Source organism: Pinus tabuliformis, chromosome 4_2 (genome assembly GCF_031772625.1).
Source record: "Pinus tabuliformis cultivar Carrire ecotype Pingquan chromosome 4_2, CPIR1, whole genome shotgun sequence".
Classification (NCBI taxonomy): domain Eukaryota; kingdom Viridiplantae; phylum Streptophyta; class Pinopsida; order Pinales; family Pinaceae; genus Pinus; species Pinus tabuliformis.
Window position 1 is genome coordinate 521,400,279 of NC_142304.1, and position 27,568 is coordinate 521,427,846.

At 34.4% G+C, this 27,568-nt stretch overlaps 1 protein-coding gene across 1 annotated transcript; it reads left to right on the plus strand.

Annotated features, from left to right (window-relative positions):
• The first annotated feature begins 2,442 nt into the window (after nucleotides 1–2,442).
• On the plus strand, nucleotides 2,443–5,215 carry LOC149170276 (uncharacterized). Its single transcript, XM_089425496.1, has 6 exons — nucleotides 2,443–2,578; nucleotides 2,740–2,973; nucleotides 3,084–3,170; nucleotides 3,336–3,452; nucleotides 3,554–3,679; nucleotides 5,195–5,215. The coding sequence occupies exons 2-6, from the start codon at nucleotides 2,833–2,835 to the stop codon at nucleotides 5,213–5,215; spliced, it is 492 nt and encodes a 163-aa protein (XP_089281622.1). The 5' UTR covers nucleotides 2,443–2,578; nucleotides 2,740–2,832.
• Nucleotides 5,216–27,568: the final 22,353 nt, after the last annotated feature.

The following is a 27,568-nucleotide window of genomic DNA, read 5'->3' on the forward strand; positions in this document are numbered from 1 at the left end:
CACAGAGCACGGCGACCACCATCGACCATACATCATCCGACCATACATCATCTGTCTCCGGCATCCCTCTCCGGCTGCCCATCGAAACCCCCGGCGACCCTGCCCGCAGCCACCCGCAGCCTCCCCTCAGATCGTATTGATGACGTATTGATGCCGGACGGGAGCGCGTGGCCTCCACTCAGATCATATTAATGCCCGACGGGAGAGCTCATTTACCTCACGCACGAACGGGACCAACCTCCTCCGGCCTTCAAAGTCCCGGCCAGCTCATCTGCAAAACCATTCCTGAGCACTCCGCGGCGAACAGAACATTATCTGCAAAACCATTCCTGAGCACTCCGCGGCGAACAGAACAGAGGAGACGTTCAATACCTGGAGGAGCTGGCCATTGGTTATCGAGATTTGCGGTTGGCAAGGTTAGTGCTCCTGAAGCCTGCGAATTCTTGGTGAATTTTAACATCTATTTCCCTCCAAATTTCATTAAAAAGGAAGTTAAATTTAGTCACCATTTACAGCAATACCATTTCAATCCATACTCGACTTTATAAAATATAAATGTAAGGAAAGTGTCAGGTTATACTTCTCTTCTAAAGATTTGATCAATCACATAGAAAACTTCAAGCTGATACTACAGGAAAGAAATACTTAATGCTATCATTCCAGGAGATGTTTGGAGGTTATGCGCTATAAAGGACTGGAAAAGAAATCTCTACAGTTTTACACATTTGGACTTTGCAATGTAGTTTGAATCACCATTAATTAATAACAGTTAATTAACTGTTATTCTTTTTACCAAAGTAAATCAATCTCGTCAATTTCTTGCTTCTCTGCCAGCAATATACACCATGTTGAAGTCTGACGATCGACAGTCAACTTCCATTTCAATGGCCATAGCCTTGCCAGGAGACCACACATACAAAATCGTTTTGATATTTGCCTACTGGCAGGATTTTGCTGTGTGTTTTTTTAACCCAATAGCTGGGCAAAGCAATGTAATCGGACACATTTACTCACGTCTGCCGATAGCTGAAAGTGCTTTAGAATCAGGATTATGTATGTAACCCCATTTCCCTATAAATAAAAGGCTGTTGTCTTTTTTTTGTTTGAATTTTTTTTTTGACGCACAGAGTGCGTCGATTTCTTTGATTGAAATATGCCCCATTGGTGGGAGTTTCACGATCATGAGCGGCTAAACTCACACCAATGTATGGACCACAGGGCAACACAGAAATTTGTGATAGAAAAACATTTCAATGGCACTGAGAAATTTGATCATCTTCAGTTTAAAATAAATAAATTAAAATTAAACATGCTTCTGCAAATACGAGACGGATTTGTCCATTCATTATAAGTTTTTGGTGTTTTTGATCGGAATCTTGTAAAAAAAAATGATGAAATTTTAATTATATTATATAAAATTAATTAATTAAATTTTAAGAAACTTATACCAAATAAACTGCCACCAATATTCCCAAATCTAATAGGCCATAAATAATAGGAGCAATATCTAACCACAGTTAGATTAAAACAAATATATTATCCAGCAGTAAACACAGACTACCTTTACTTATTAATAACTCGATAGACTCATAAATAAGTCTAGACCCAAATAGACTATACAATAAGGACCTCGTTGCATTAAAACAATACATCAGTGCGATTCGATAGCATTAAAATTTTCAAGTTCTTTGAGGATATGCGCACCACAACTAAGTCGAGGTTAGTTTACGGGTTAGTGTAAACTAAGAAAAGGTACAAATTCATTAAGAAAAAAAAAAATAAAATTCGATGCATTTTAGTTTTAGATAAATAAAAATGGTGAAAGTTAAAAATAGTTTGATTTATTTGTATTGCGTTGTTTAATGAGAAATTGTTTAAATGATTAAAAGTGGTTTGGATTTGGGTAAAAAGTTCAAAAATTTTATTTTTGTAAATACAGTGTTTGAATTATATTTTTATAATAGAAATAAATTTAACACTATCAAAAATTTGCAGTACACATAATTTTTATTTAGATTTACTAAAATCCCTGCAATTTTTTTCTTTCAAGAAATTCCAAAGAAAAAAACATAATCGTTAAACTAAAATCAGACTAAAATCAGTTGATGAAAGCACTTACAGACTTTGTCCTTGCCGGATGTGCAACAGTGACCACAAAAAAATAGATATGAATATTGATTTTTATTTTAATGTGTTTTTATGATGTTTTTAACAACATTGTTGTTTACATATTCATTTATAAGGAAGTAAGAAAATGGAGGAAATTAGACATGAATGGGAGGTAACTATCAAAGGCACCAAGCAAGTGTTCACTTGTCTTGTTGGTGGCTGTGCGGGGAATTTGAGTCGATCTAAGCTATCTGGCCTTAATCATCATCGCGCTACCACCCACAATCTCCCACCAATTCGTCCACGTCAAAGAGGTCGAGCAAGAGATGCAAATGCTACATGGGCGGTCAAATCAACAAGTGCAGTTAAAAGGCAAAATGCCAAAATACAATATGACTTAGATGCAAGGCTATGTCGTGCACGACAACAAGCATATAAAAGATTTGTCAATGAAGAAATTCTTTCAGCTGTAAGTATTTATTAGTATTTATTTGTATACGATTTTTTATTAATATTGTCAATGAAGAAATTCTTTCAGCTGTAAGTATTTATTAGTATTTATCTGTATATGTTTTCTATTAATATTAATTTATTGTTGTGGACTAAATTCATTGAAACTTGTTTTCACAGTCAGTTGCTACATTTGATCAGCTTAATGACACTTCAAAGCAAAGGATTTGTGAAAAAATTCAACGTTGGGATCAGAGTCTACCTCGTAGACGCATGCAGACAATGAAGCGCATAGATATTGCTATAAAAGAGAAAGCAAGCACTGAGGTTCCCGATGATGTGGGGGAAGAAGGATCAGATGGGCACAGCCATATATTAAACTTTGATGAAACCAATCAGGACAATGACAACACAGTTGAGTCCATTTTTTTGCATATATTAATTTTTTAGACATTTTAACATTAAATAATATTTATATTTATTATAATTGTATACTAATTTCTCATTGTTATTGATATGCATAGCCTAATCAACAAAATTCCCCAAATTCAAGCCACCAACCATTGCGACGCTCACCTAGATTTCAAGGTTTTCAAGGGGTTACTGGGCCAGTAAGTTTTTAATCCATATAACCTATTCCACCGAAAATATTAATATATAAATTGTTATGTTTTACCATAATGATGGGATGAGAAATGGATGTTCTGTATTATATATCCTTATCTTTGATTTTTTTTTATTATGTGCGTGTGTGTTATTTCTTATTTATGGTGCAGGTGTTCCCTTTGGAACCATCACAATCAATGAAAACCCCTTGTAGAAGCCTTAAGAAGAATGGAAATGAAATGGTTCAAATGCTACAACCATCTTCATGTCCAATGTCACAATGCAAGGTAAGACTATATTTATTTATACTCTTATAATTTTATCATATTTTTACATTTAATTTTTTTTTTATTCACATACTTATATCTATGTATAATCTAATGTTCAGAGTAATGAATATACATCTCCTAAAACACCTTTGCACATGTATGATGGTGGACATGATACTCAGCAAAAATCACATTCTCCTCAACCATTGCGGCATTCACCTAGACTTCAAAATAAATTAGGAGAGGTAAGTTATATACTACATATCTTAGCTCATAATAACATTGACATATTTTTTTATGACTAGTTAATGCATTTTCTTTTCATATTCCTTACATGTTCACCATATTCTCATTATATCTATATAGATTTTGATATTTATTGATAGCTAGTCAATGAAATGTCTTTTCATATTCATTACATGGTCAACATATTTTCATTATATCTATGTGGATTTTGATATTTATTGATAATGTTTTAATTTCCACAGAAAACAAAAAAGATAAATGTTGATGCTATGGTTAAAAGGACCAAAATCACGCGAAAGGACTTGAAAGCACGTGGGTTCAAGTCACGCAAACAATACATAGAGCATATATGCTCAACTAGCATTGCTCTCACTAAACCCACTAGGTTTGCTACTTTGAAGGGTAAACATTCCAGCAAGTTTAAATGACTTAGGCTACAATAATATAACTTTAGCCATTGTTTTATCTATAAAGGGGCTACAAGGACAGTTTCAATATATGTAATCTCTGTATCTTTTAGACTTTTTAATACATCATTTTTTTTTCCAAAAATTGTTTCCAGGTGCTAAGTATGTCTTTAAAATGCAAACATCATAAAGATTTTAAATATATTTGCATGATATTCCTCTGAAGTACTGCCCTTCACTAGCTACGTTTGCCCTTATCTGTCCAACTTTATCCTAGCTGCTATCGCATCAATCCAAGAAACAGTGAATCCGTGACTTTAAAGGCGAAATAATGCACACAAATATATACAAAGGAATAAAAACAGGATAATATATTCCTGAACGATTCAGTGCTCAGTCTCCTGGCATCCTTGTCAAAGCATAATTAACAAAATCTAATGTTATTAATTATTAATGCAGTAAACCGCTCCAAGACGTCATTATCTCCATATGTGACCGCATTTCTGAGCACCCATTTCAATCATCCCTCTGCTCACGTAGATAGTTTCTGGTTATGTTAATAGGTGTGATAGGTCTTCATAATTTTAGTTTTAAAAAAGGAAAATAATAATGTTGTAGATTTCAACTATATATATGTTAATTTTTAGTGGTGTATTTTAGAATAAGTTTTTCCAGAATTTCCATTCCTTAAAGAAAAATTATGAATGTTATAGATTTCAACAAATATGCACATAAATAATTCATATAATAACGAAGCATGATTCATAGGCATGATGATTTGATAATCAATGAGGTCAAGGCTAAAGGAAGGTTCTTACTCTAGAAATATAGCCTTTCAGAGATCTATTTTTGGTATTTCGGAGCTTACTGCTACATATGGACCTCTTACTTTGCCTATTGAATATGGACAAATGCTTTACTAAGATCTGATTACAAGGTTGGAAAAGTTAGCACAAAATGGGTTTCAGCCCTTCTCCTTTTTTATGATGCAATTTATCCAAAGAAGCAGTCAGAAAGCTCCATTCATTCATAGTTCACATGAACTCATCAAAGGTTTGAACCCATGATTCTATGAATCCTGTAACTTGGTATGGGTAATTCATTCAGGTTGCAGTTATGAAAGCATGAGTATTAAATGATGAAGAATTGGAAGAAATGAGTATACTCTACATAGGAAATATTGCTTTCATTGGATTCAGAGTTAAAATGAGAAGCAATCAGGTGGCCACAATAAAATCCATGGAGAGATGCATGGGTGCCCATTTCTGGCACTTGAAAAGAGGGAAATGCCTCATATATGAGTCCATGGGCTACACTGTGAACATTATAGTAGTGTATAAGGTATACTGGTATCAAGGGTGCTCCCACTCAGACATCATGGCAGGAATGGACACAGTGGTGTTGAATGGAGTAGACATTTTATCTCTATCCTTTGGAGGAAGCCTCCCATGAAACTCCATTTTATTGTGGATCAGTGGGTGTTGAAATGGATTTTCATCTCTTTGGCATGAACGTTACATAGCTTGGTCAGGGATTTGTTACTAATGGTATATGCCACCAGAAATAGATTATGATAGAATATGCCAAAGATATTCACGGAGTAGATTAATTGAAGCCAATTCAGCAAAGTCATTTTCACAGTTACAAAAGTTAGAACTATATGTTGCATCAGTTATGATATGCATTACAAGTTAGAAGTATTTCATACAAATATTTCATAGGTTGCATTAGAAGGCAGAGGAATGCTAACAGAACGATTATCAATCAATGGGTCCTGAGAGGTTGTAAATGTTAATAAAAGACACCCAACGTGCCACTTATTACAACACTTTATGCACAGTCTGGTGTTACAAAACATTATATAGAAGACCTGAGCGATAGGAATGAAATATATGATAGGTACCAAAGGTGATAAAATATTAACAGAGAAGTATATGGTATTTAATTTTCACTATCCTCATTATGCCAGAACAACCAATGTCAACTTTTGCCATCCAAAATAGAATAAATGCTTTCGTCTTGACTTGCGTCATTCCACAAAACGTGATCACTCTAAGTTCTAAATAAGTATTGGAATTCTCTTTTTGTTCTCTCAAATACGTTAGATAGACAAATAAAATTTAGTCATGTATATACATACAATTTTTTATCAATTATAAAAATCTAGGCTTCATAAATATTGTAACGTCTTATTCAAGAGGACATGGTGACAAAGGTGTAGATATTTCGACTCGATTTCTTGTATATAATAGAGAAACAATATATATGCATGGTGGAATTGATATTATAATGGTGCTAGCAGTGTTGATTTTACATTGTTGGGGCAACAGAGTACATAGGAGAGTAAATCAACAACAACTCAACCGATGAACTCAATAACTATTTCTTTGAATGGTAGGTAATTTTGTTAAAGAAATTAAAGGAATACTTAGTTATGAAATGTCATGAGGTGTACAAGCTAGTAAGGAGAATATCCAGAAATGATAGATAACAAGAAAAAAATAAAAAATAAAAATCACAGTGCCTAAATAGTTAAAGAGAAGAGGTGGCTGGGTAATGAAAATGACAAAGCGCATCAGAAGAAAATGCCAGGGACAAATATTTTGATTACCAAGCAATTTCAAAAGAATGGTCATGGGTGAAAGACTTGACAGGTATTGCAGAGGTGATAGAGACAAAACAGAGACACAACAATTGAAAAGGAAGCAAGTAACACATTTAGCAGGTAAGGCTAAGTAGGATTTTTAAATAGATGCCAATAGTTATGAGAAGTGAAACCTACTTACCAAATAGAAACGTAACATATATCTCATGCCAAAGCTCATATAGATCATTTCCAGATTGGCTTGCAGAGTTGCTTCTGCACTTTTGTGATGGAAGAAGTGAATAATGAAGATATCAATGAAACTTATAGAAACATACTCATAATTTGTAGATGGTGGTATTTTGGTATCTACGGAGTTGGAAGGAATATCATATCTGAGCTAGAAAGAAGAAAAATTGATGGTTTGCGCGCCCATATTGATAACAACCATGCAATAGTCAGAGCAAGAAGAGTTGTGAGTGTTGAAACTCTTTAAAATTCCTATGGAGAACGTGCAACTCTAAATAGTTTCCACATTGTATTTAATAGTTTCCAATCTCACGAAAATTGAACTAAATGATTTATAATAATAACAGTGCACTGCAATGTAATCATCAACTTTCATTGATTCCCATCAAACCAATTATATTGGACCATGTCGGGATATTAAACATTGTTAATTTGCAAATATTCCAATCGCAAAATAATAATATGTAACTGATTCTTTATTTTCACAATCACACAACATAATGGTTTTTTTAATATTCGACCATTAAAACTTTAAAACTTATAATTCAAAATAAGCTAGCTTTGGCATAGTTTAATTATTAAGTTTCCAAAAGTATGAAGTAGTTCTCACATTTGAACAAAGACTGCAAAGTAGCTATCTTTACTTAGTTTAAATATAGTTAAATTAGAGTAAAAAACAATAAAAACATATCACTTTCTATTAATAAAAATTACAATTAAAATAATGAGATATTTCATGATTGCATTATCTATAGCTACCCAGAGATAATACGAACTCTATTTATGAATGATTTTTTTGTAAGCTTTAATATCATATTTGTTCATATTAATCTATTGTCTGTATAAAATTTTATGGAAAATTTATATTTTTTTCATCAAAAAGTAAAGGTGCCTTCTAAAAATGCTAACTTAGTTCAAATATAGTTAAATTAAAATATATGTTATTTGTTAAATATGTTATTTCTATTATTAATCCATACTATATACATTATTAAAGTAAAGGACAATAAAAGAAAGATTGCAATTGATAAATGTTTCATGGAATTTAAGGTTTTCATCACCAACACCATCCATGCATGTGAAGGGAAGATTATGGATAGATGGAGAGGAAATTTTACAACAATCACACTTGGTTATTAATGTTAAATGGTGATAACTAATTTAATTTTGTGTTTTCCCCAACATCTAATTTTAGTTACAACTTTAATGTACTAAAAAAAAACCATTAATAAAATAATGAAAATTATCTCTGCGTTATTGTTATTTTCTCCTTGCATTTAATAGAACTACTTCAACCAAAAGAAAAAACAAAAAACAAAACCTAAAGTTTAGAGGATCATTAGTTGTGGGTTTGTTATCGAGGTAGGATTCTCCTTAAAACAAATAGTATCAATATCCCAAGGTTATAATGCGAGTTTTGTTCCAAAAATATCTCTTATCTTGGCCATAAAAACAAACAATATCAATGTCCAAGGTTATAACGGAAGTTTTGTTCCAAATAATCTTAATCTTAGCATCATTACATCATCGTTACAAATAAATTCAATTATTTAGAATTCATAATATTTGATAAGACTGAAACTATGCCCTAACTCACTTATAAATAATGATTAATTACGTTAAATATTAATTCTTTCCAAAAAACTAAAATATAAGAATTACAATTAAAAGATGTTGTTATTAGTTGAGATATAGTTCCTACTTTAAATTTATTTTTAAATAATAAAGTGAAGGTATAAAAGTTATAATTTTTTTATAAAAAGTTTATTTAGAAATTTTGTAAATTATTTATTTTTAATTAATAAAATATTTTTATAGAAAGTTTATTTAATTTTTTGTAAATTATATTTAAGCCATGGGTTGGAAAAAATATAATAATTACTTTTTAATTAATATAAAAATTAATATTTAAAATATTAATATTTAATAAATCTTATTTTATTATAAAACTAAACAAGTTTTTTTTGTTATTAAAATTATGGATATGATTATGTATATTATATATATGGATAAGTATTATGAAAGTAAGAGGTTTCTTAAAATTATTTTTCACTTTATTCAAAGTCACTTTTTGCTCAAGCTAAAATGACATAATATTTAATGAAAAGTTTTGCCGTGATAAAGAAATATAAGAATAAAACTAAGATATTATAATGATGAGATGAACTCGAATTTCTAAAATCAAAAGTCATTCCTTGTCTTAATTAGTGTGAAGAGGAAAAAAAGGAAATTAAACATGTTAAAATATGAATTAACACTAAGATATTATAATGATGAGATTAATCAGAATTTCTAAAATCAAAAGTATCTCCTTGTCTTAATTAGTGTGGAGGGAAAAAAAAAAGAAATTAAACATGTTAAAATATGAATTAATTCCCAAAACATATTCAGATAAATATGTTTGTCACTTTTATGAATCTAAAAAGATAGAAGATCAAAAATATTCTCTCTTATAATATCCAACCTAGAATTAAAATTAAATCTACATTTTAAAATATGTGTCATGCTACTCACATTCTTAATTTTTTAACTCAACAAAACTATGATGTTAATGGAATTTTTTGAATACTTTTTAGACAATCAACAAAAGTAAAATATTTTTAATACATTTTGAAGAATTAACAAAATTATATTAATGTTGGAATATTTATGATAATTTTTAAACATGAAAATAAAATTGTAAAAAATGAAATACCTTATTAATTTTTATTTTTATTTTTCAGATCTCATTTGTCATTATCATATTGTTTTAATATCAAATAAGGATAAACATGATTTAAAAAAATAAAGATAAATTAAAATAAGATTAAAAATAAATATAAATTTGAACTTACAAAATGTTAATTAACTTTTTAATATTTAACAATAAGGGGAAGGTTCGTTTAAAGTGTTCATGGAAATGTATCGATTAATCTTACGAGGTAAGCATGCTATATATATGTGTGTGTGTGTGTGTGTATAAAATAAAATAAAATGTTTTGTGAAATGAGAAGTTCTAGATAAAGAGATTATATAATAGCATGCTTTAAAGCAAGTTCCTTATGATAAATGGAAGATCCCTAACTATAACCACTTCTATAAAAGATAATGGTATCTAAAATCGATTAACTAATTGATACAATAAAGAGAATATGAAATATACTTTCAAAGTATTATATCAATTCAAGCCCTTGGTACATGGCTTACATATATATAGCAATTGTAGAGAGTATTCATTATGTTGAAGCTCCAGTTATATCTCAATTTTACATTCATTTCGAGATTGATGATGGGATGTGTATTTCCACTAGCATTAAAAGTATTTTTCCATATGCATGAGCTAAGTGTTATCACCACTTATTAAAGAAAGAGAAAATACAATAGAAATTATTTGTCTTTATTGTTTTTTATTTCAATTTAGCTATATTTAAACTAAAATGCAGAACTAGCTACACTAGCGACTATGTAACACTTGTTTTTCATGTGTTATAATTTCTATAATAATAATTTTTAAAACATTTTATTTATTTTTAATCATTTAAATTTGTATTTAAAACAATGTTTTCCGAACTTTGAATTCTTTTAAACATGGTTTTGCTTTTGTTGAAATTATTTTACGGGAGCATTGTTTAATTTTATGGTTATATAAAGTCAATGTTCTCGATACTTCCCCTTGAGATTCACCCAAAAGTGCCTGGGAGGAGGTTAGAAGGTATAAGTTTGGACTATTTAAACCACTTTTAATCCTTTAGGCCTGCAATAAAATGATTTTCTACAAAGCTGAAAATTCATTATGAGGTCTTGGGGTCAAAACCCCTTGGGTACGCAACATAGAAATTTGTTTCAACAAAGTAATACATTTATAAAGGGTTGAAATAACTAAATCCATGCTATATTTTCAAGATATAAACTTAATAAATAAATCTGAGCTAAAACAAGGCAAATAAAATATATTTGCTTGTAAAAGGGAGCTTTGTTGAGTGAAAATATGCAAATGAAAGTTAGCTACAGCTATATCTTCCTGCACATCTGCACACATAAACTAGATATACTCGTGTAAATGTGGCAAAATAATCTTAAAAATAGATATATCAATTCCTTGGCTGTGATAAATACTTAAGTTCTTTTTCTTCAAGGTTTACTAGCGCTATATATGATAGGTAAATTGCAGGAAGCTAGTAATAAAAATATAAAAGGAATTTTTTTAAAGAACTTTTAAATGATGAGATGGTTGAAGGGTGAGGTTTTACCTTTTTTGTTTAAGCTTACCGATTTGCAAAGTTGCGATCACAACCTTTTTTTTTTTGTTGATTTTCCCTTTGAGACTAGAGATGAGTGGGGAGTTGGGGGCAAGATTATCCCCCTCTTTTAGCCTTGGACAACCTGCAAGAAAATTCAACCACACTAGGAGGATCTACTCCTTTGAGATCCCCCAACTATAATAGCAACACTAGTGTCAATAGCTCACAAATGTAAAGGGAGATTCCCCCCTAAGAGAGCTTGTCCAACACTTGGAAAAGAGTATTTTTGGCAACTAGCAAATTGTGAGGTGAAGACCTGGGCCATGATCTCCCCTTCCACATGACCCTCTACAGACTATTGTGATACTATTGTGATAGCTTAAGTATACCTGCAACTTAGTCCTTAAAAGCACAAGATTGTAGGAAAAAACCAAGAAGAAAAGGCATAGAAGATCAACTCAATGCATAAGAGAGTATTTTCACAAATAGTTTCTTTGTATTAATGCGTCAAAATCATCTCCTACTCAACAACACTTACTAGGGGAGAGACTAGCCTTTTGTAAAACTTTTCTTAATGGTTAGATAACGACTAGCTAATGGCTAGTTGGACTCTTCCTCTATAATATGTTTTTACTAGTCATCCACATGTTGAAGACTCAATAACTTTTAATTAAAACCAATTCATGAATTTTCCCACTAAGGGGTTGAATTGACTCAAGATTCCTTTGGAGGTCCAACAACTCCTTTGCTTATGGCTTGGGAGTTGAAGAATGGTCAAAGATGATTCAACATTCCACTTGACATTCCAATGGGTGTGGTTTATTTCAGAGTAATTTCTAGTTATGTCAATAAGTATTATTTATCTCAGAATCAACATTTCTCAATTTAGATTTAAATAATGTTTTGTTTCAAATTTAATACATAATTTATTCAAAAAATATTAAATATTAATTTTAAAATGTTTTAATTAAATTAGTTTAATTATATTATATTTTTAATAAATAAATTTAGGTAAAAGTTTTACTAAATATATTTTTGTTAGTGCTTATTCATGTTAATATCAACTATGCTCTTTGGTACATATATGACATTTAAAATTAGCCTACATTTCTATTTTCTTTCTTTTTCTTTTAAAAGGTTCTTAATAGTGTCACCTTGGAATTCAAACCATGCTAACTCTAAGCATGTACACAGGTCAGATCAATTAACAAAACTCACTATCGTTTGAAGTGCATCAAATAGTCATATATGAAATGTGCATAAATTTACTATGCTCTTTGGTACATTGACACCTCGATGTAAGGGTGATAATGTACTTTAACACAATCCAAACTCATGTATATTCGATTCCGTATATTATAATAATGACAATTATCTAAAGCATTTTGTGTATCTGTCATTTATTTACATATGCACTTTTCACCAATTTTAACAAAATTGAAATCAAATACTCTAGTTTTTTTTTTTATCGGTAAAGACTAATTCTATTAAGTAAAATATAGTACAATCAAGAGAAGCAAGAGACCGGCAGACCGGAAATGATGGATCCATCAACCTCGGTCCCGGAGGAAGGAAACAATCTCACAGCTACATCAAGTAATTTGAGAGTAAAGACTGACTAACTGACTTTTACCCCACAGGGGCAGAAACTTCAACACAGTGTTTTTTCCCTTTCTTTTTGTTGACTTTTTTCCAGCCCTCATGGGGAGAATGAGCTAGAACAACTTGAGGACTGGAATTCTCTATCTTCAGAAACTCCTTTTTCAGATCCAGAGGAGGAAGTTTCATGGGCGCGTTTCTGAGAGATTGCTGTGACATGGGTGTACCCCTCAGTTTCCGTGGGCGGAACCATCGGCTGAGGCGCCTGGTCCGGATCTGAATCACTTTCCTCATCCTCCTTACTTGGGGAGCTAGAGCTCCCAGCTGGTGGCGGTGGACAGGGGGCCCAACGCTTGGGTTTGGATTTTGCGAAGATGCCCTTTTTCATTCTTGCTGTCAGCGATGGGCATGAGTTCTACAGGTGCCCTGTTAGGTGACAATGGCGGCATCGGAAGGCAGTGTTTTCGTAATCTAGAAACTGGGTCCAAACCGAGTCATTGATCTTGAGATTGATTTGCTCTGGCAATCCCTTGCTTAAATCTAGCTCCACACATACTCTAGCATATGTATAGAGACCTTGCCGTTCCCTCTTGTAATCTCCCATTAAAAAGCAGCCTAAGGCGTTGCCTATTTGCCTGTATACTTCTGTGCGCCACAGGTGTATTGGGAGATTTGGAAGTCTGATCCATACAGGGGCTTTAGTGAAGACTGCAGAAGCTGGGTCAAAGTCTGGGAACCATGGAGTTAAAAAGAGGCCTGCTGAACCCATGAACCAAGGGCCTTCTTCTAAGGCCTTTTCGTAGTGCTCGGGGTTATCGAACAACACTATAAAATATCCCTTTGCACAGAAATGAACCTTGCAACGGTCAGTCCAGTTGTCATTGATCCAGTCATAAAGATCCTTTGAGCGTGGCCATAGCCCATTGAATCTGCAGATGATGGCCCTTTCAGCAAATTTTTGGGTGTCGTCTGCGAGATCAGAGTAGGAGATCTCAACAGAGGGAACCTCCTCCAATTTGTCCACCAAAAAATGCTTGGGTTTAGGAGGTTCCGGGGTTGCAGGTATCTCAGAGCGGACTGCATCTTTGTAGGAGAATGGAGGAGCAGAAGAGGATTGCCCTGCAGCTCCACCTCTCAAGCGAAAGGAAAACACTAAAGAACTGTTGATTTTTATGCTGTAAAAAGAGAGAGGAAGAGGATCGTCGAGCTGTTTACCTTGGAAAATAAGTCTCTGTAGGGCTGTGGGGATCCCAAGTCTGTGCTCCAGATTTGCTTTGAGGTTCTGCACCAGATCTGAAGGGTGTACCCATTGCAAAATGGTTTTGCCTGAGATCTGTGTGATCTGAACCTGAAAGGGGGCAGAGAACTTTTTTCCAGAAACATTCTGAAGCAACATAGGGCTAGAGGCTGTAGGGTCTCCTAACTCTTGACACCCTGGAGGCAGAGGGGGAGAAAAAGGTTTCTACCGTTGGTAGCTTTCATTCCAGCCTAGATCCGATGCAAAGGAGTTCTTTCCTGCTGGAGATTCTGACAGAGATCTCGTTTTTAGGTTCGCACTGTGAAGGGTATCCGAGTATACGGAAGATGTGCGCATATACGAAAGATGTGCGCATATACGAAAACTGGGCATATACAGAAGATGTGCACATATACGGAAACTGGACGAAGATGTGTGCATATACGGAAACTGGGCATATACGGAAGCTGTGTGCATATACGGAAACTGGGCATATACAGAAGATGTGCGCATATAGGGAAACTGGGCATATACGGAAGATCTGTGCATATACGGAAGATGTGTGCATATACGGAAACTGGGCATATACGGAAGATGTGCGCATATACGAAAACTGGGCATATACGGAAGATGTGCGCATATACGGAAGATGTGCGCATATACGGAAACTGGGCATATACAGAAAATGTGGGCATATATGGAAGATGTGCGCATATACGGAAGATGTGCGCATATACGGAAACTGGGAATATACGGAAGATGTGGGCATATACGGAAGATGTGGGCATATACGAAAACTGGGCATATACGGAAGATGTGCGCATATACGGAAACTGGGCATATACGGAAGATGTGCGCATATACAGAAGATGTGCGCATATACGGAAACTGGGCATATACGGAAGATGTGCGCATATACGGAAACTGGGCATATACGGAAGATGTGTGCATATACGGAAGATGTGCGCATATACGGAGACTGGGCATATACGGAAGATGTGCGCATATACGGAAACTGGGCATATACGGAAGATGTGCGCATATACGGAAACTGGGCATATACGGAAAATGTGGGCATATACGGAAGATGTGCACATATATGGAAACTGGGCATATACGGAAGATGTGGGCATATACGGAAACTGGGCATATACGGAAGATGTGCGCATATACGGAAATTGGGCATATACGGAAGATGTGCGCATATACAGAAGATGTGCGCATATACGGAAACTGGACATATACGGAAGATGTGCGCATATACGGAAACTGGGCATATACGGAAGATGTGTGCATATACGGGAACTGGGCATATACGGAAGATGTGCGCATATACGGAAACTGTGCATATACGAAAGATGTGCGCATATACGGAAACTGGGCATATACGGAAGATGTGCGCATATACGGAAACTGGGCATATACGGAAGATGTGTGCATATACGGAAACTGGGCATATACGGAAGATGTGCGCATATACGGAAACTGGACATATACGGAAGATGTGCGCATATACGGAAACTGGGCATATACGGAAGATGTGCGCATATACGGAAACTGGGCGTATACGGAAGATGTGCGCATATACGGAAACTGGGCATATACGGAAGATGTGCGCATATACGGAAGATGTGCGCATATACAGAAACTAGGCATATACGGAAGATGTGTGCATATACGGAACCTGGGCATATACGGAAGATGTGCGCATATACGGAAACTGGGCATATACGGAAGATGTGCGCATATACGGAAACTGGGCATATACGGAAGATGTGTGCATATACGGAAGATGTGTGCATATACGGAAACTGGGCATATACGGAAGATGTGTGCATATACGGAAACTAAGCATATACGGAAGATGTGTGCATATACGGAAGATGTGCGCATATACGGAAACTGGGCATATACGGAAGATGTGCGCATATACGGAAGATGTGGGCATATACAGAAACTGGGCATATACGGAAGATGTGCGCATATACGGAAACTGGGCATATACGGAAGATGTGCGCATATACGGAAACTGGGCATATACGGAAGATGTGCGCATATACGGAAGATGTAGGCATATACGGAAACTGGGCATATACGGAAGATGTGCGCATATACGGAAGATGTGCGCATATACGGAAACTGGGCATATACGGAAGATGTGGGCATATACGGAAACTGGGCATATACGGAAACTGGGCATATACGGAAGATGTGTGCATATACGGAAACTGGGCATATACGGAAGATGTGTGCATATACGGAAGATGTGCGCATATACGGACACTGGGCATATACGGAAGATGTGCGCATATACGGAAGATGTGGGCATATACGGAAACTGCGCATATACGGAAGATGTGCGCATATACGGAAGATGTGTGCATATACGGAAACTGGGCATATACGGAAGATGTGGGCATATACGGAAACTGGGCATATACGGAAGATGTGCGCATATACGGAAGATGTGCACATATACGGAAACTGGGCATATACGGAAGATGTGCGCATATACGGAAACTGGGCATATACGGAAGATGTGGGCATATACGGAAACTGGGCATATACGGAAGATGTGCGCATATACGGAAACTGGGCATATACGGAAGATGTGCGCATATACGGAACCTGGGCATATACGGAAGATGTGCGCATATACGGAAACTGGGCATATACGGAAGATGTGCGCATATACGGAAACTGGGCATATACGGAAGATGTCTGCATATACGGAAGATGTGTGCATATACGGAAGCTGGGCATATACGGAAGATGTGTGCATATACGGAAGATGTGCGCGTATACAGAAACTGTGCATATACGGAAGATGTGTGCATATACGGAAACTGGGCATATACGGAAGATGTGCGCATATACGGAACCTGGGCATATACGGAAGATGTGCGCATATACGGAAACTGGGCATATACGGAAGATGTGTGCATATACGGAAACTGGGCATATACGGAAGATGTGTGCATATACGGAAGATGTGTGCATATACGGAAACTGGGCATTTTTTGTATCTTGATTTGAATGTGGAAAATCTCTGTATGATTCCCTTGGACCTTGTTTCCAACATTTTTCAACCATGCATGACGAACATGCCACACACATAATAATACTTTGCACTTGATCGTAGACCTGCAATAACATAATTTTTAGTGAGATTATACATTAACAATATTTTTTATGCCTCTTGTAAAAATAATAAACACATCACCTCAATGCTTCAATTTCTGCAGTAGCATCATCTGTGATGAGGGCAAGAACATACCAATCTGGTCGCTCTTTGTTTCCAATTGCAAGTAAGGCCAACATCCATTTAGAAAGATCAGCTATAGTATTGCGTGATGATATCACCCAAGCTATTGGAACCCCATTGTGATGCTCGTCGAAAACCATTAAGGTGTAAAGGTTATACTGCATTACAAAAAATGTGCATAATTATATTTATATAAGATACATGCATATATATGAGGTTAAATAAATAAATCGGATTTAGGATAAATATGTACTCATCCCGTACTTATTTGTACTAAAGGTTGAATCCATTTTGATAATATTATTGTGAGAGTATTTCAGCATCATTGAACACATCCACTTTGTTTGTATGCCTATGATAAAAGGGATATTTTCAACAAGATCATTGAACACATGCGCATATCTTCCGTAATCCTATGAGTTTCGAAGTGAAACTCGAATTTGGTCTATTTCCAAAACGTTTGACACACTACCAACCTTCTTGACTTGTTCAATGAGGAAAACTATAGTGATGTAGGAACACTTCTTTCCATTTTACTTGATCATAGAAATAAAATATTGAAATGTCTCAATTAATCTCTTTTCTGAAGATTCGATAGATTTCAGTGGTCATCATCATCATCATATATATAATTTTTCATGGTTTAAATTGCATTTTTGAATGTATAAATGGATTCAACTCTTTGAAAATCCTTTTGAGCACTAGGATTACATAGATTACACAAAGTAAATTTACAATTTAACAAGTTTTTGATAAATCAATCTCAAATGACCCAAAAAAATACCCGAAAAAGAGCTAAAACATAGAATAGTGGTAATACTTAAAATGTTTTAACCAAAATAAATTATATTTTCAATTATTGAAATATTTTAACCGAAAATTTTTATTTTTCAAGGTGTTTTATATGATAAATACATATATATTTTAAATATATGTAATATGTATATATTTGACATTGAAATATATACTTCATAAGTTCATTAAAATATTTGTTATAAATTCTATTTTCCATGTCAAAATGTTTTTGCAATCTTGATTATTAGTAAATAATTTTTGAAATAAACATCAAATCACTCAACTCTCCATATTGAAATATTTAATTTATAACCTATATATATATATATATATATATATATATATATATATATATATATATATCTTGGTTGTGTTATCAATATTTTTTAAATGTCAGAAATTTAAAATTAAACAAAATACATAGATCTCTAATTATTCTAGGAAATAACTAAATTTTTTATTCTCATTTACTACATTTTTCAAGTTCAAATATTTTTTATACATATTTTTATAAGGACTTTATTTATCTACATGTATAAAGTTGATAATGCGGATATTAAGATAGTTTATTCAAGTTTTATATTGGAATATTTTTAAAGAATGTAAGAATTATGCATTTTACACACACATATATATGACACTTTCTTTTTGTAAAATTGATACAAATTATGTTATTTCACATGAACATCTAAATATTTTGTTTTTGGTTAAGAGTGAGCGAAATATTTTTACTACATCTCTTTCATATAGGGTTGTAATATTAACAACAAACTTAGCTAAAAGAGAGTGAGATTATTGATGTTTTTAATTAAAACTTTTAAAATTGATATAATATTATGTTATTTCACATGAGCATCCAAATATTTTATTTTATTGTTAAGAGTGAGTAAAATATTTTTACTATATCTCTTTCATATGGGGTTGTGATATCAACAACAAACTTAGCTAAGAGAGAGTGAGATTATTGATGTTTTTTAATGTTTTTAATTAAAACTAACCAAATATGTATAATTTTTTTTTGTTTTTAATTACGTCCAACATTGTTTATTATTTAGAATAAATATATATATACTTTTCTTGCTGAGAAAAAATTATACCTCTATCGTAGTATGAGCCTCTTTGCACAACTATTATATCATTATATTGACTTTGAGTTGTGTTTTTAATTAACCGTATTCCTTGAAAATTGTAGAGCTTACCTTAGATAATATATAAAAAGTAAAAGCAAATCTTCTTAATATTTTTTTTTGTAAATTTGACAGTTATACATAATTTAACACGGCGGGTAATTGAAGCAGTGTTTTAACAGAGCACTTGATCATCGTTTATCCAAGATGAGTAAACCAAATCTTCTTAAATTTTAGTGGAGTTGTAAATTGGAAAAAAAAAATATTCAAAATTAACATTACATCGATTTATTTATTTCAATTTAATATTACGTATATGCCAATCACTTGTTTATGTAATTTTTTTATTGCCAGCCTATACTATTCATTTTTTATAAAACAATGTTTTAAAGAAAAGACTTGAATATCAAAACCAAAATTCACAGTTTGGAGGTTTGAAATTAATGGAATTCACATTTTTGGATTCCAAATACATACTTTTATCCATCGATATTTCCACTCTCAAAAATCAATATTCAACTTTAGAATATTAACCATCTCAAAATTATAAAATACAACTTTTAACTTTATACTTCCTTACTATTTCAATTGTAATTTTATTTCGGTAATCTTAATATTCTCTCTTCTCCAATCACACCCTTAACCCCATAAAACAAAAAAAAATCAATAAAGGTTAAAGAGGTTAAATAACAAGTACATGTTTATTAAATGGGTTGATTCTCACATGTAAAATATATGGAATATGAACATAAACTATAAACTATAATTCATATGTAAAGAAATAAATGAATATTCTAAGGTTGAGGATGTGAAAATATATTTAAGCTTTCATATTTTTTTCGATATATATTTTGTTTATGCTTAAGAGTCGTTGTTGTATGGTAGCTTATGATAAAAATATCTATGGTTACATATTTGTTAAGAGACTTGGTAAGAATATTTTTAAAGCGATATTGGATTGTAATGTGTGGTTATTGTCTTTTTATCTAGTATCAAGTTTGAAAGGCATATGTATTTTTAGACAGATTAATCTTGAGGTGCGAGGTATAAGTCTTAAGATTACATTTTAAACATCAAATAAGATATAAATATAAAAGTAACTTAACTTATAAACTTGATAATTTGTAACTAATAAAAACAAAATCCGTTACAACTATTCATCAAAAAGTAATGTAACATTGATAGAATATAACATCGCATCCACATAAGGATTTAAAATTGAATGGAGATGTTGTCATAAACACAAATATAAATTTATGTATTTTTTATTCAAAATAGATCCAACTATACATGTTTCTTTTTTACAAAATAGAACTTCATTTCCAACATAAATAATGGAATCTCATGCCCATCAATGACATAATGGAAAAACAACATCATGATCGATCTACCGTATGGGTCTCTAAGTCACCCTCGTCCCATGAGGCACTCCCAAGTGGATTTCCAAATTGATGTCTCTGCAAAAAATTACAATAATCAATTAGTTGTAAAAATTGAAAGGCATATAATCAATTTCATTAATTCATGATGATATTTTGATCAAATACTCATTCTCACCGTGAGGATTTGAGGCAATGGAGAAGACAACCCTTCCTGGGTAGATGGCGGAGCACTTGGTGACGGATATAGGCATGGTTCAGGGGCACTGGATAAAGGCATGGTGGATGTGAAATAGGGAAAAGGTAGTGGGTGCGGGCGACGATACACCCCCACCGGTTGTACAATAGTGGGAATCACTGTAGGCCGGGGGATTAACCTAGGGGGGGAAATTGGAATTTTAAGGGTGGAGGGTTGAAAAAATGAGAATGGTGGATGATTGAAGGGTAGGGGTGAGCATTGGGAAGGTATTACAGAGGTGGTTATAGGCATGGAAGAATTTATGGAGGAAAAAGGTGGTGGGTGTGGGCGATGATACATCTTAATTGGTTCAACAATAGGGGGGAGCACCCTTGGGGAGGATATTGGGGTGTTAATCGCTGAAGCAGTGTTCCCAATGCTAGATCTTTTTTCTGTAGCATGTTCATCGAATAAACGAATTCGACAACTTGGAATGTTGTGAGATGTGGGTCCCTCAGCTGTAACAATAAAAATAGTTCGTATAGTCATGCAAATGTGTTGAACATGATAATATATCGCATTTAACGTAAAACAATGCATAGCATGAAATTTCCATACCAATATTGGGTATAATAGAATCTTGAATTATCTCAGGCGCGTGGTCCATATTTCCTTGTTTTTGAGAAGATGACTCCAATTGTTCATCCATTCTTTTTTTCCTTGCATGAACTCGTCCAACCCTTTCAAATTGTAGTATATCTGTCCCTGACTTTGACTTGCGACCACATCGCCTCTTTTTATTTACTGGACTCAAGAAACTATGTTTTCTCTTGGTAGTGATCTTGGATGGAGTTATAGTATTGAAAAACATTTTGTTGTATTCTTGACATGCTTTGTCTACCAAGTTGTTCAATGCATATGTCTGTTCCAAATTTGTAGGTATTATGGATCTCAATTTCTCAAGAGTTGATGAGTTAACACGTTTCATCTCATCATGTTCAGAGAATGCACTATCTTGTCGTACATTGGTCGATTCAACATTGTATGAGAAATTATCTAAATTATCAATGCTTGTTTCATTATGATAATTCAGATTGGGAGGAGAATCAAAGCATGGAAAAAGCTCTGTTTGGATTTCTGGGACCAATATAGGTGTTTCATTCAAATCAAATAAAATTCTAGGCCTTTCTGTCGTGGGATCAGTGACACCAGGTGCTACATTTTCACCCAAAATAGTGTTACTCACTAACATCTCAACTTTCAATACATGTTTACAGATATTTCCATTTAGGGCCCAATTGCAATTGCAGAAGTGTAGATTAGAACCCTTATATATGACATTGTACCAAATGTCACGAGTATCCTTATTTTGGCTACGAACCCAGTAGTCATTACTCTTTTCATCAGGCACACAATCTTCATTTGGGATTTTCTTAGCTCTACACTTGGATGAATTCAGTTGTTCCTGTATTTTTCTGGGTCGTACAAAACCAGCTTCTTTTAAACGGTGCATATGATTGTAAAATAATACAACCTTTGTCAACAAAACATAGATTAACCAATCAACCCTTCTGTGGCATGCATTGTTCTTCTCACATAGGTACCTTTCCTTGATATACCGATGGTAAGATTCAATGGCGTTGTTCGTATCTTGATTTGAATGTGGAAAATTTCTGTATGCTTTTGCCCACATATCTGTAGAAAGAAATTTATTAGTTATATATTAATAAGTATACATATGACATGAAAAATAGAGTCATTATAACCACCAATAAGAAGCTTACATATTTTGTTGTTGGACAGCCAAGTATTTCTAAAATATTCCAAAAATCTTTTTTGTTCACTGAATTCTTCAAATAAGCTTTCAACTTTCTTTCGCACAGATTCATCATCTTTACACATGTGCATGATTTCACCTAATCCACGAAAAATGCGTATTTGGTTTTCCCTCCCTTTGACCTTGTTTCCAACATTTTTCAACCATGCACGACGAACATGCCACACACATAATAATACTTTGCACTTGATCGTAGACCTGCAATAACATAATTTTTAGTGAGATTATACATTAACAATATTTTTTATGCCTCTTGTAAAAATAATAAACACATCACCTCAATGCTTCAATTTCAGCAGTAACATCATCTGTGATGAAGGCAAGAACATGCCAATCTGGTCGCTCTTTGTTTCCAATTGCAAGTAAGGCCAACATCCATTTAGAAAGATCAGCTATAGTGTTGCGTGATGATATCACCCAAGCTATTGGAACCCCATTGTGATGTTCGTCGAAAACCATTAAGGTGTAAAGTTGATACTGCATTACAAAAAATATGCATAATTATATTTATATAAGATACATGCATTAATATGAGGTTAAATAAATGAATCGGATTTAGGATAAATATGTACTCACCCCGTACTTATTTGTACTAAAGGTTGAATCCATTGAGATAATATTATTGTGAGAGTATTTCAGCATCATTGAACACATCCACTTTGTTTGTATGCCTATGATAAAAGGGATATTTTCAACAAGATCTTGTTTTTGGTAGAAGAAAAAACTCTCTGGGTTTTCCTTGTACCAGCACTCCACACTCTTTGGATCACTTTGATCTTTAACATACTCTAGCCTTATGATATCATTGTAAATGTTACTTATATCTTTTTTTGTCATGTAGGTATCTCGAAGTATCCCTGTGTATAACTCACCGGATCCATCCTTCACATCAGAGATGAACTTGTCCCATATCATTGTAACATTAAAACCTCTTTTAACGAAATGTTGGACTCTAGATCGCATATGCCAACTTAAATGTGGTGCATAATTGAATCTCATGGACCTTCCGATTGCATCTGTCCCATGACAAATAACATTGGATTCATCAATATGTCTACATGCAGTATATATTATTACAGCATCATCTGGTCTCATCACAAGTCGTCGCACAAAGAAGTGACATTGGCAACCAACTTTAATACTTTCATGTCGATTGCGGGTTGTCTTTGGATCTGATGATGCACTCCTAATTCTCCTTGTCGACTGTGGACCATATGAACACCAATAAATGTACGTAAAAAAATTACTGCAAATTAGATATAATATTTATGCATATTGAAAAAATTACACATATCTTGAAAAAGCATATAGAGACTCACACACTGTACTCCAAGAATGTTGAGTAATTGGTGACTTTGATATCCTCTATTTTGTTACTTTGATGATTCTTAAGAAGAAATTGGGTGGGTGCACTTTCATTTGATTCCTCTCCACTTATGAAATCATCAAGTCGACAATATGGAATAACTGCAACTTGGTCCCCCTCAATCTCTGTCCATGTTAAGTCTTCTGCTGAAAATTGTATCATATCTTCCGGGTCTTCAACTTCCAACTCGTTAATCCTCCCCCACTTATTCATTCTTAAAATACCTATACAAATTGCATTGAAAATAATTTAGCTTGAGTAAATAATATGGTCTTGATCAATGCATAGCGTACTAAGCATGGAAGTCTCATTTTTTAGTAAATATTTTATACTTTTCACGTAAACCACTTTGGGATTAAGTAATATTCAGGGGATCTTAGATGACATTGTACGATAACTAAAATCATAAGAAATTGGGTCATTAATAAGCTTAAATATCTCTGACAAATTTAGACTAACCCATGCATGACATATGAATTCTTTCTGGAGGTGGGGCCACCATGTTATTGTCGAGGGGCGACTTGTGATGAGTCGCTGCGCTGGAATTGGTCAAAGGGAACTGCCTAACACTGACACATAAGATGGTGCGTTAATGGGTCCCTTCAAATAGGGATGAAAGGGAGAGACATAAAACCTGTCCCCAACAAACCCCCAATATCAAGAGTAATAAGCTTGAAGATTACCAATGCTAGGGAATTCCAAGGTTAATAACAAATGAACAAAACAAGGCTCTGATACTGGGGTTGACCTTGGGGTACATATTAAGGCTGGGGTTGACCTTGAGGAATGTATTGTACCACAGGTATATACTGTCCTTGAGGTTGCCCCCCAGACATTTGTGTACCTTGAGGTTGCCCCCTAGGCGTTACTTGAGGTTGCCCCCCAGGCGGTAACTGCGCACCTTGAGGTTGAGAACTAGGAGTTGAACCTGACATCATATAGATGTCTCCTACACCCAACGGCTTATTACCATTGTTTCCAGCTAATAACCCATGTTCAATGGGTTGAGGAGATGCTCCTACAAAAGTATATGCAAGTGACTGATACCCAGTAGGAACAGAAGGACCACCATACAAAAATGATTCAGGTGATTGAGTGAACATGGACAACTGACCATACATATTTACAGGAGTATAAATACCTCTAGGTGGAAAAGGAGTACGAGGTGGAGAAAAACTTGTACCTGAGTTGTCTAAATAATTAGTTAACGAAAGATACCAAGTAGTGCTTCTAGGTGGACTGTAAAAGATAGATTCACGCTCTCTTAGATCAATAGTAGGTTGATCTTCAAGAAAAGGGCCTACTTCTTCTTCTGGAGCAAGTTCTTCAATCGCTATCAAACCAGAAGGAAGATTTTCAGTTATGACTCTTTCTACCCTAGGTGAATCAGGAACACTAGAAGTTGGAGTAACAGGTTTAGATATTTCAGGTTCTTCGCCTATATCACTAGTAGATGAAAAACTATCAGCAAGCTTGGAAACCGCAACAGCTTCAGGATTATAACCTGTCTCTAGACTTTGGTAATCTTGATGGACTACCAACGAAGGCTCTCCTTCTTCAGGTGAACCTACTCTACTGCCGCTAGGAGGAGTTACAAGGACTTTCAAACCTTCGTAATGACTCGAAACCTCTTCGGGAGGTTCACCTCGAATTCTACGGGATGTCCTCAATAATTCGGCCACGGAAACAATCTCAGGAGACTGGCCCCGAAGTCTACGGGACTGTCTTGGTAATTCCGCCACAGTTAAAGACTTTTAACTACTGCACACGCAAACAAAGTAAAATCTCAAAGCAAACTGCCTAAAGTCTCTAAAGAACCAAACAAATTTGAAGCACACGCCTAAAGAATCTAGGGCATCAAACCAAGCACAAACAGTAGCCTTCCGGACCGAAAGCGCTAGTTGGAGATGAAACCCAACATCGCCGGATTCAGTACAGAAGTGGCGGGTGGAACAGTTACCCCGGCAACCTACTTAATCAATAGACCGGCACAAGTTCCTCCACTTTAACCGTCTCGAGTGAAGTGAACCCCCCGGAAAATCCAAGTGAGTCTAGCCGACATCTGCTCCAGGTACAGTGGGATCTTCCCTCCACCGTCACCTCGGTAGAATCCTAAAGATTATGGTCACTAAGGTTACCAACAGCAACAAGTATACCTGGGGGAACAGTCTACACTCCGACAACACGCAAGGGCAGAGTATCAAGCTCAATCCCCTTGCCGGCTCCTTGACAATAATCCAAGGTTTACCGACAAGTGACCCCTGGCTCCTCGACAATGGTTAATCCGAGGTTTACCGTTTGTAATACGTGCGTGTCTGGCGTCGTTCCCAACGAGGGAGGATTGATCCCCTCACTGGTTCGGACACGAGCTCGTGCTTCTCCTTTAAGAGGAGCTTTCCCAGAGTATAAATGAAACAGCTGGATTTAATCTATCACAAGATAAGCTACTTGTTTGGTTTTGTTGTCTTGGAGAGTTTATTACTCTCCTACTCCAAGACACTAGCCTGATCTATATTGGTGTTTCAGAGCCCTAGTAAATAAAAAGTTACTAAGTTGATTTTACTTTAAGCGTTAATTTTATGGCTTTCTTAAGACAAAAGGTAGTGGACATGAAACTGGTGGTGTGTAGACTCGACTCTCAACCACTACAAATATGCACCTAAGATGATTTACACTACTTTTCTTTTTCAATGAATCTCCTAGCTAAGAGAGTTGGAAGAATGCAAATTTTATAGAAAACAACTTTCTTAACAAAGACAATCAAAGAAACAATTTTCTTTATCTTTTCAAAACATGCAACTCATGACCACTAATTATTCACGAAATTTCATTTTTCTTCAAAATACTACAAATGCTACCAAAGCAAACTTTGTTTCAAAAAGAATTTTTGTATTTTTCCTATATTAATCAAGCATGTAAAACTATTTATCAAAAATCAAATTTAACAAATCTAAGGCAATCAAATCAAAATCACTCAAAAGCAAATTAAAGGGAAATTTTCCTAAAAGCAAAAACTAATGAGGGTAAATGGTTAAAACAAATCCTGGAAGCTTCTGGAAGAGGAATCTTCGAGATTCTTTATAGATTGGGAATAGTTATGTAACACTTGAGAGAGATAAAAACATCTTTAAATGAGTTTCCAAAGTCAGAAGTTGAAAATGCTCAAGAGATAAGAACTCATTTACATAACACACAAGAAATTCAAGGAATCATGCCAATAATAATCACATCCATCCTAAAATTGGTAGGAATTCAAGAGCATAGGCACTCACCAATAATTTGGGAAACAGTGGAGAGGTTGGAAAGGTAGCCCATGTGAAGAAATGACTTAGGAAAAACTACACAACAATCACTTGGCTATCTTTGTAACCAACATAGATATATAGAAGGGTGAGACATAAAAGGAACAAAGGAGGAGAGAAGCTACCATAAGGCCAAAGTCCAAAATGTCAAGAAAATCTCCTCAAATCCATTCAACAATGTTGACTTATGGGTGGTAGCATAATATTAAACTTATACATGACTAACTTAATAGTTTTAACATCAACTTTAAATATCATCAATTGAGAATTTTGTGGTAGTTTTTTTAAGGTGGCAATAGGCGTTGTGGAACACCACATAGGGAGGTTGATTTCTTGATTGAAC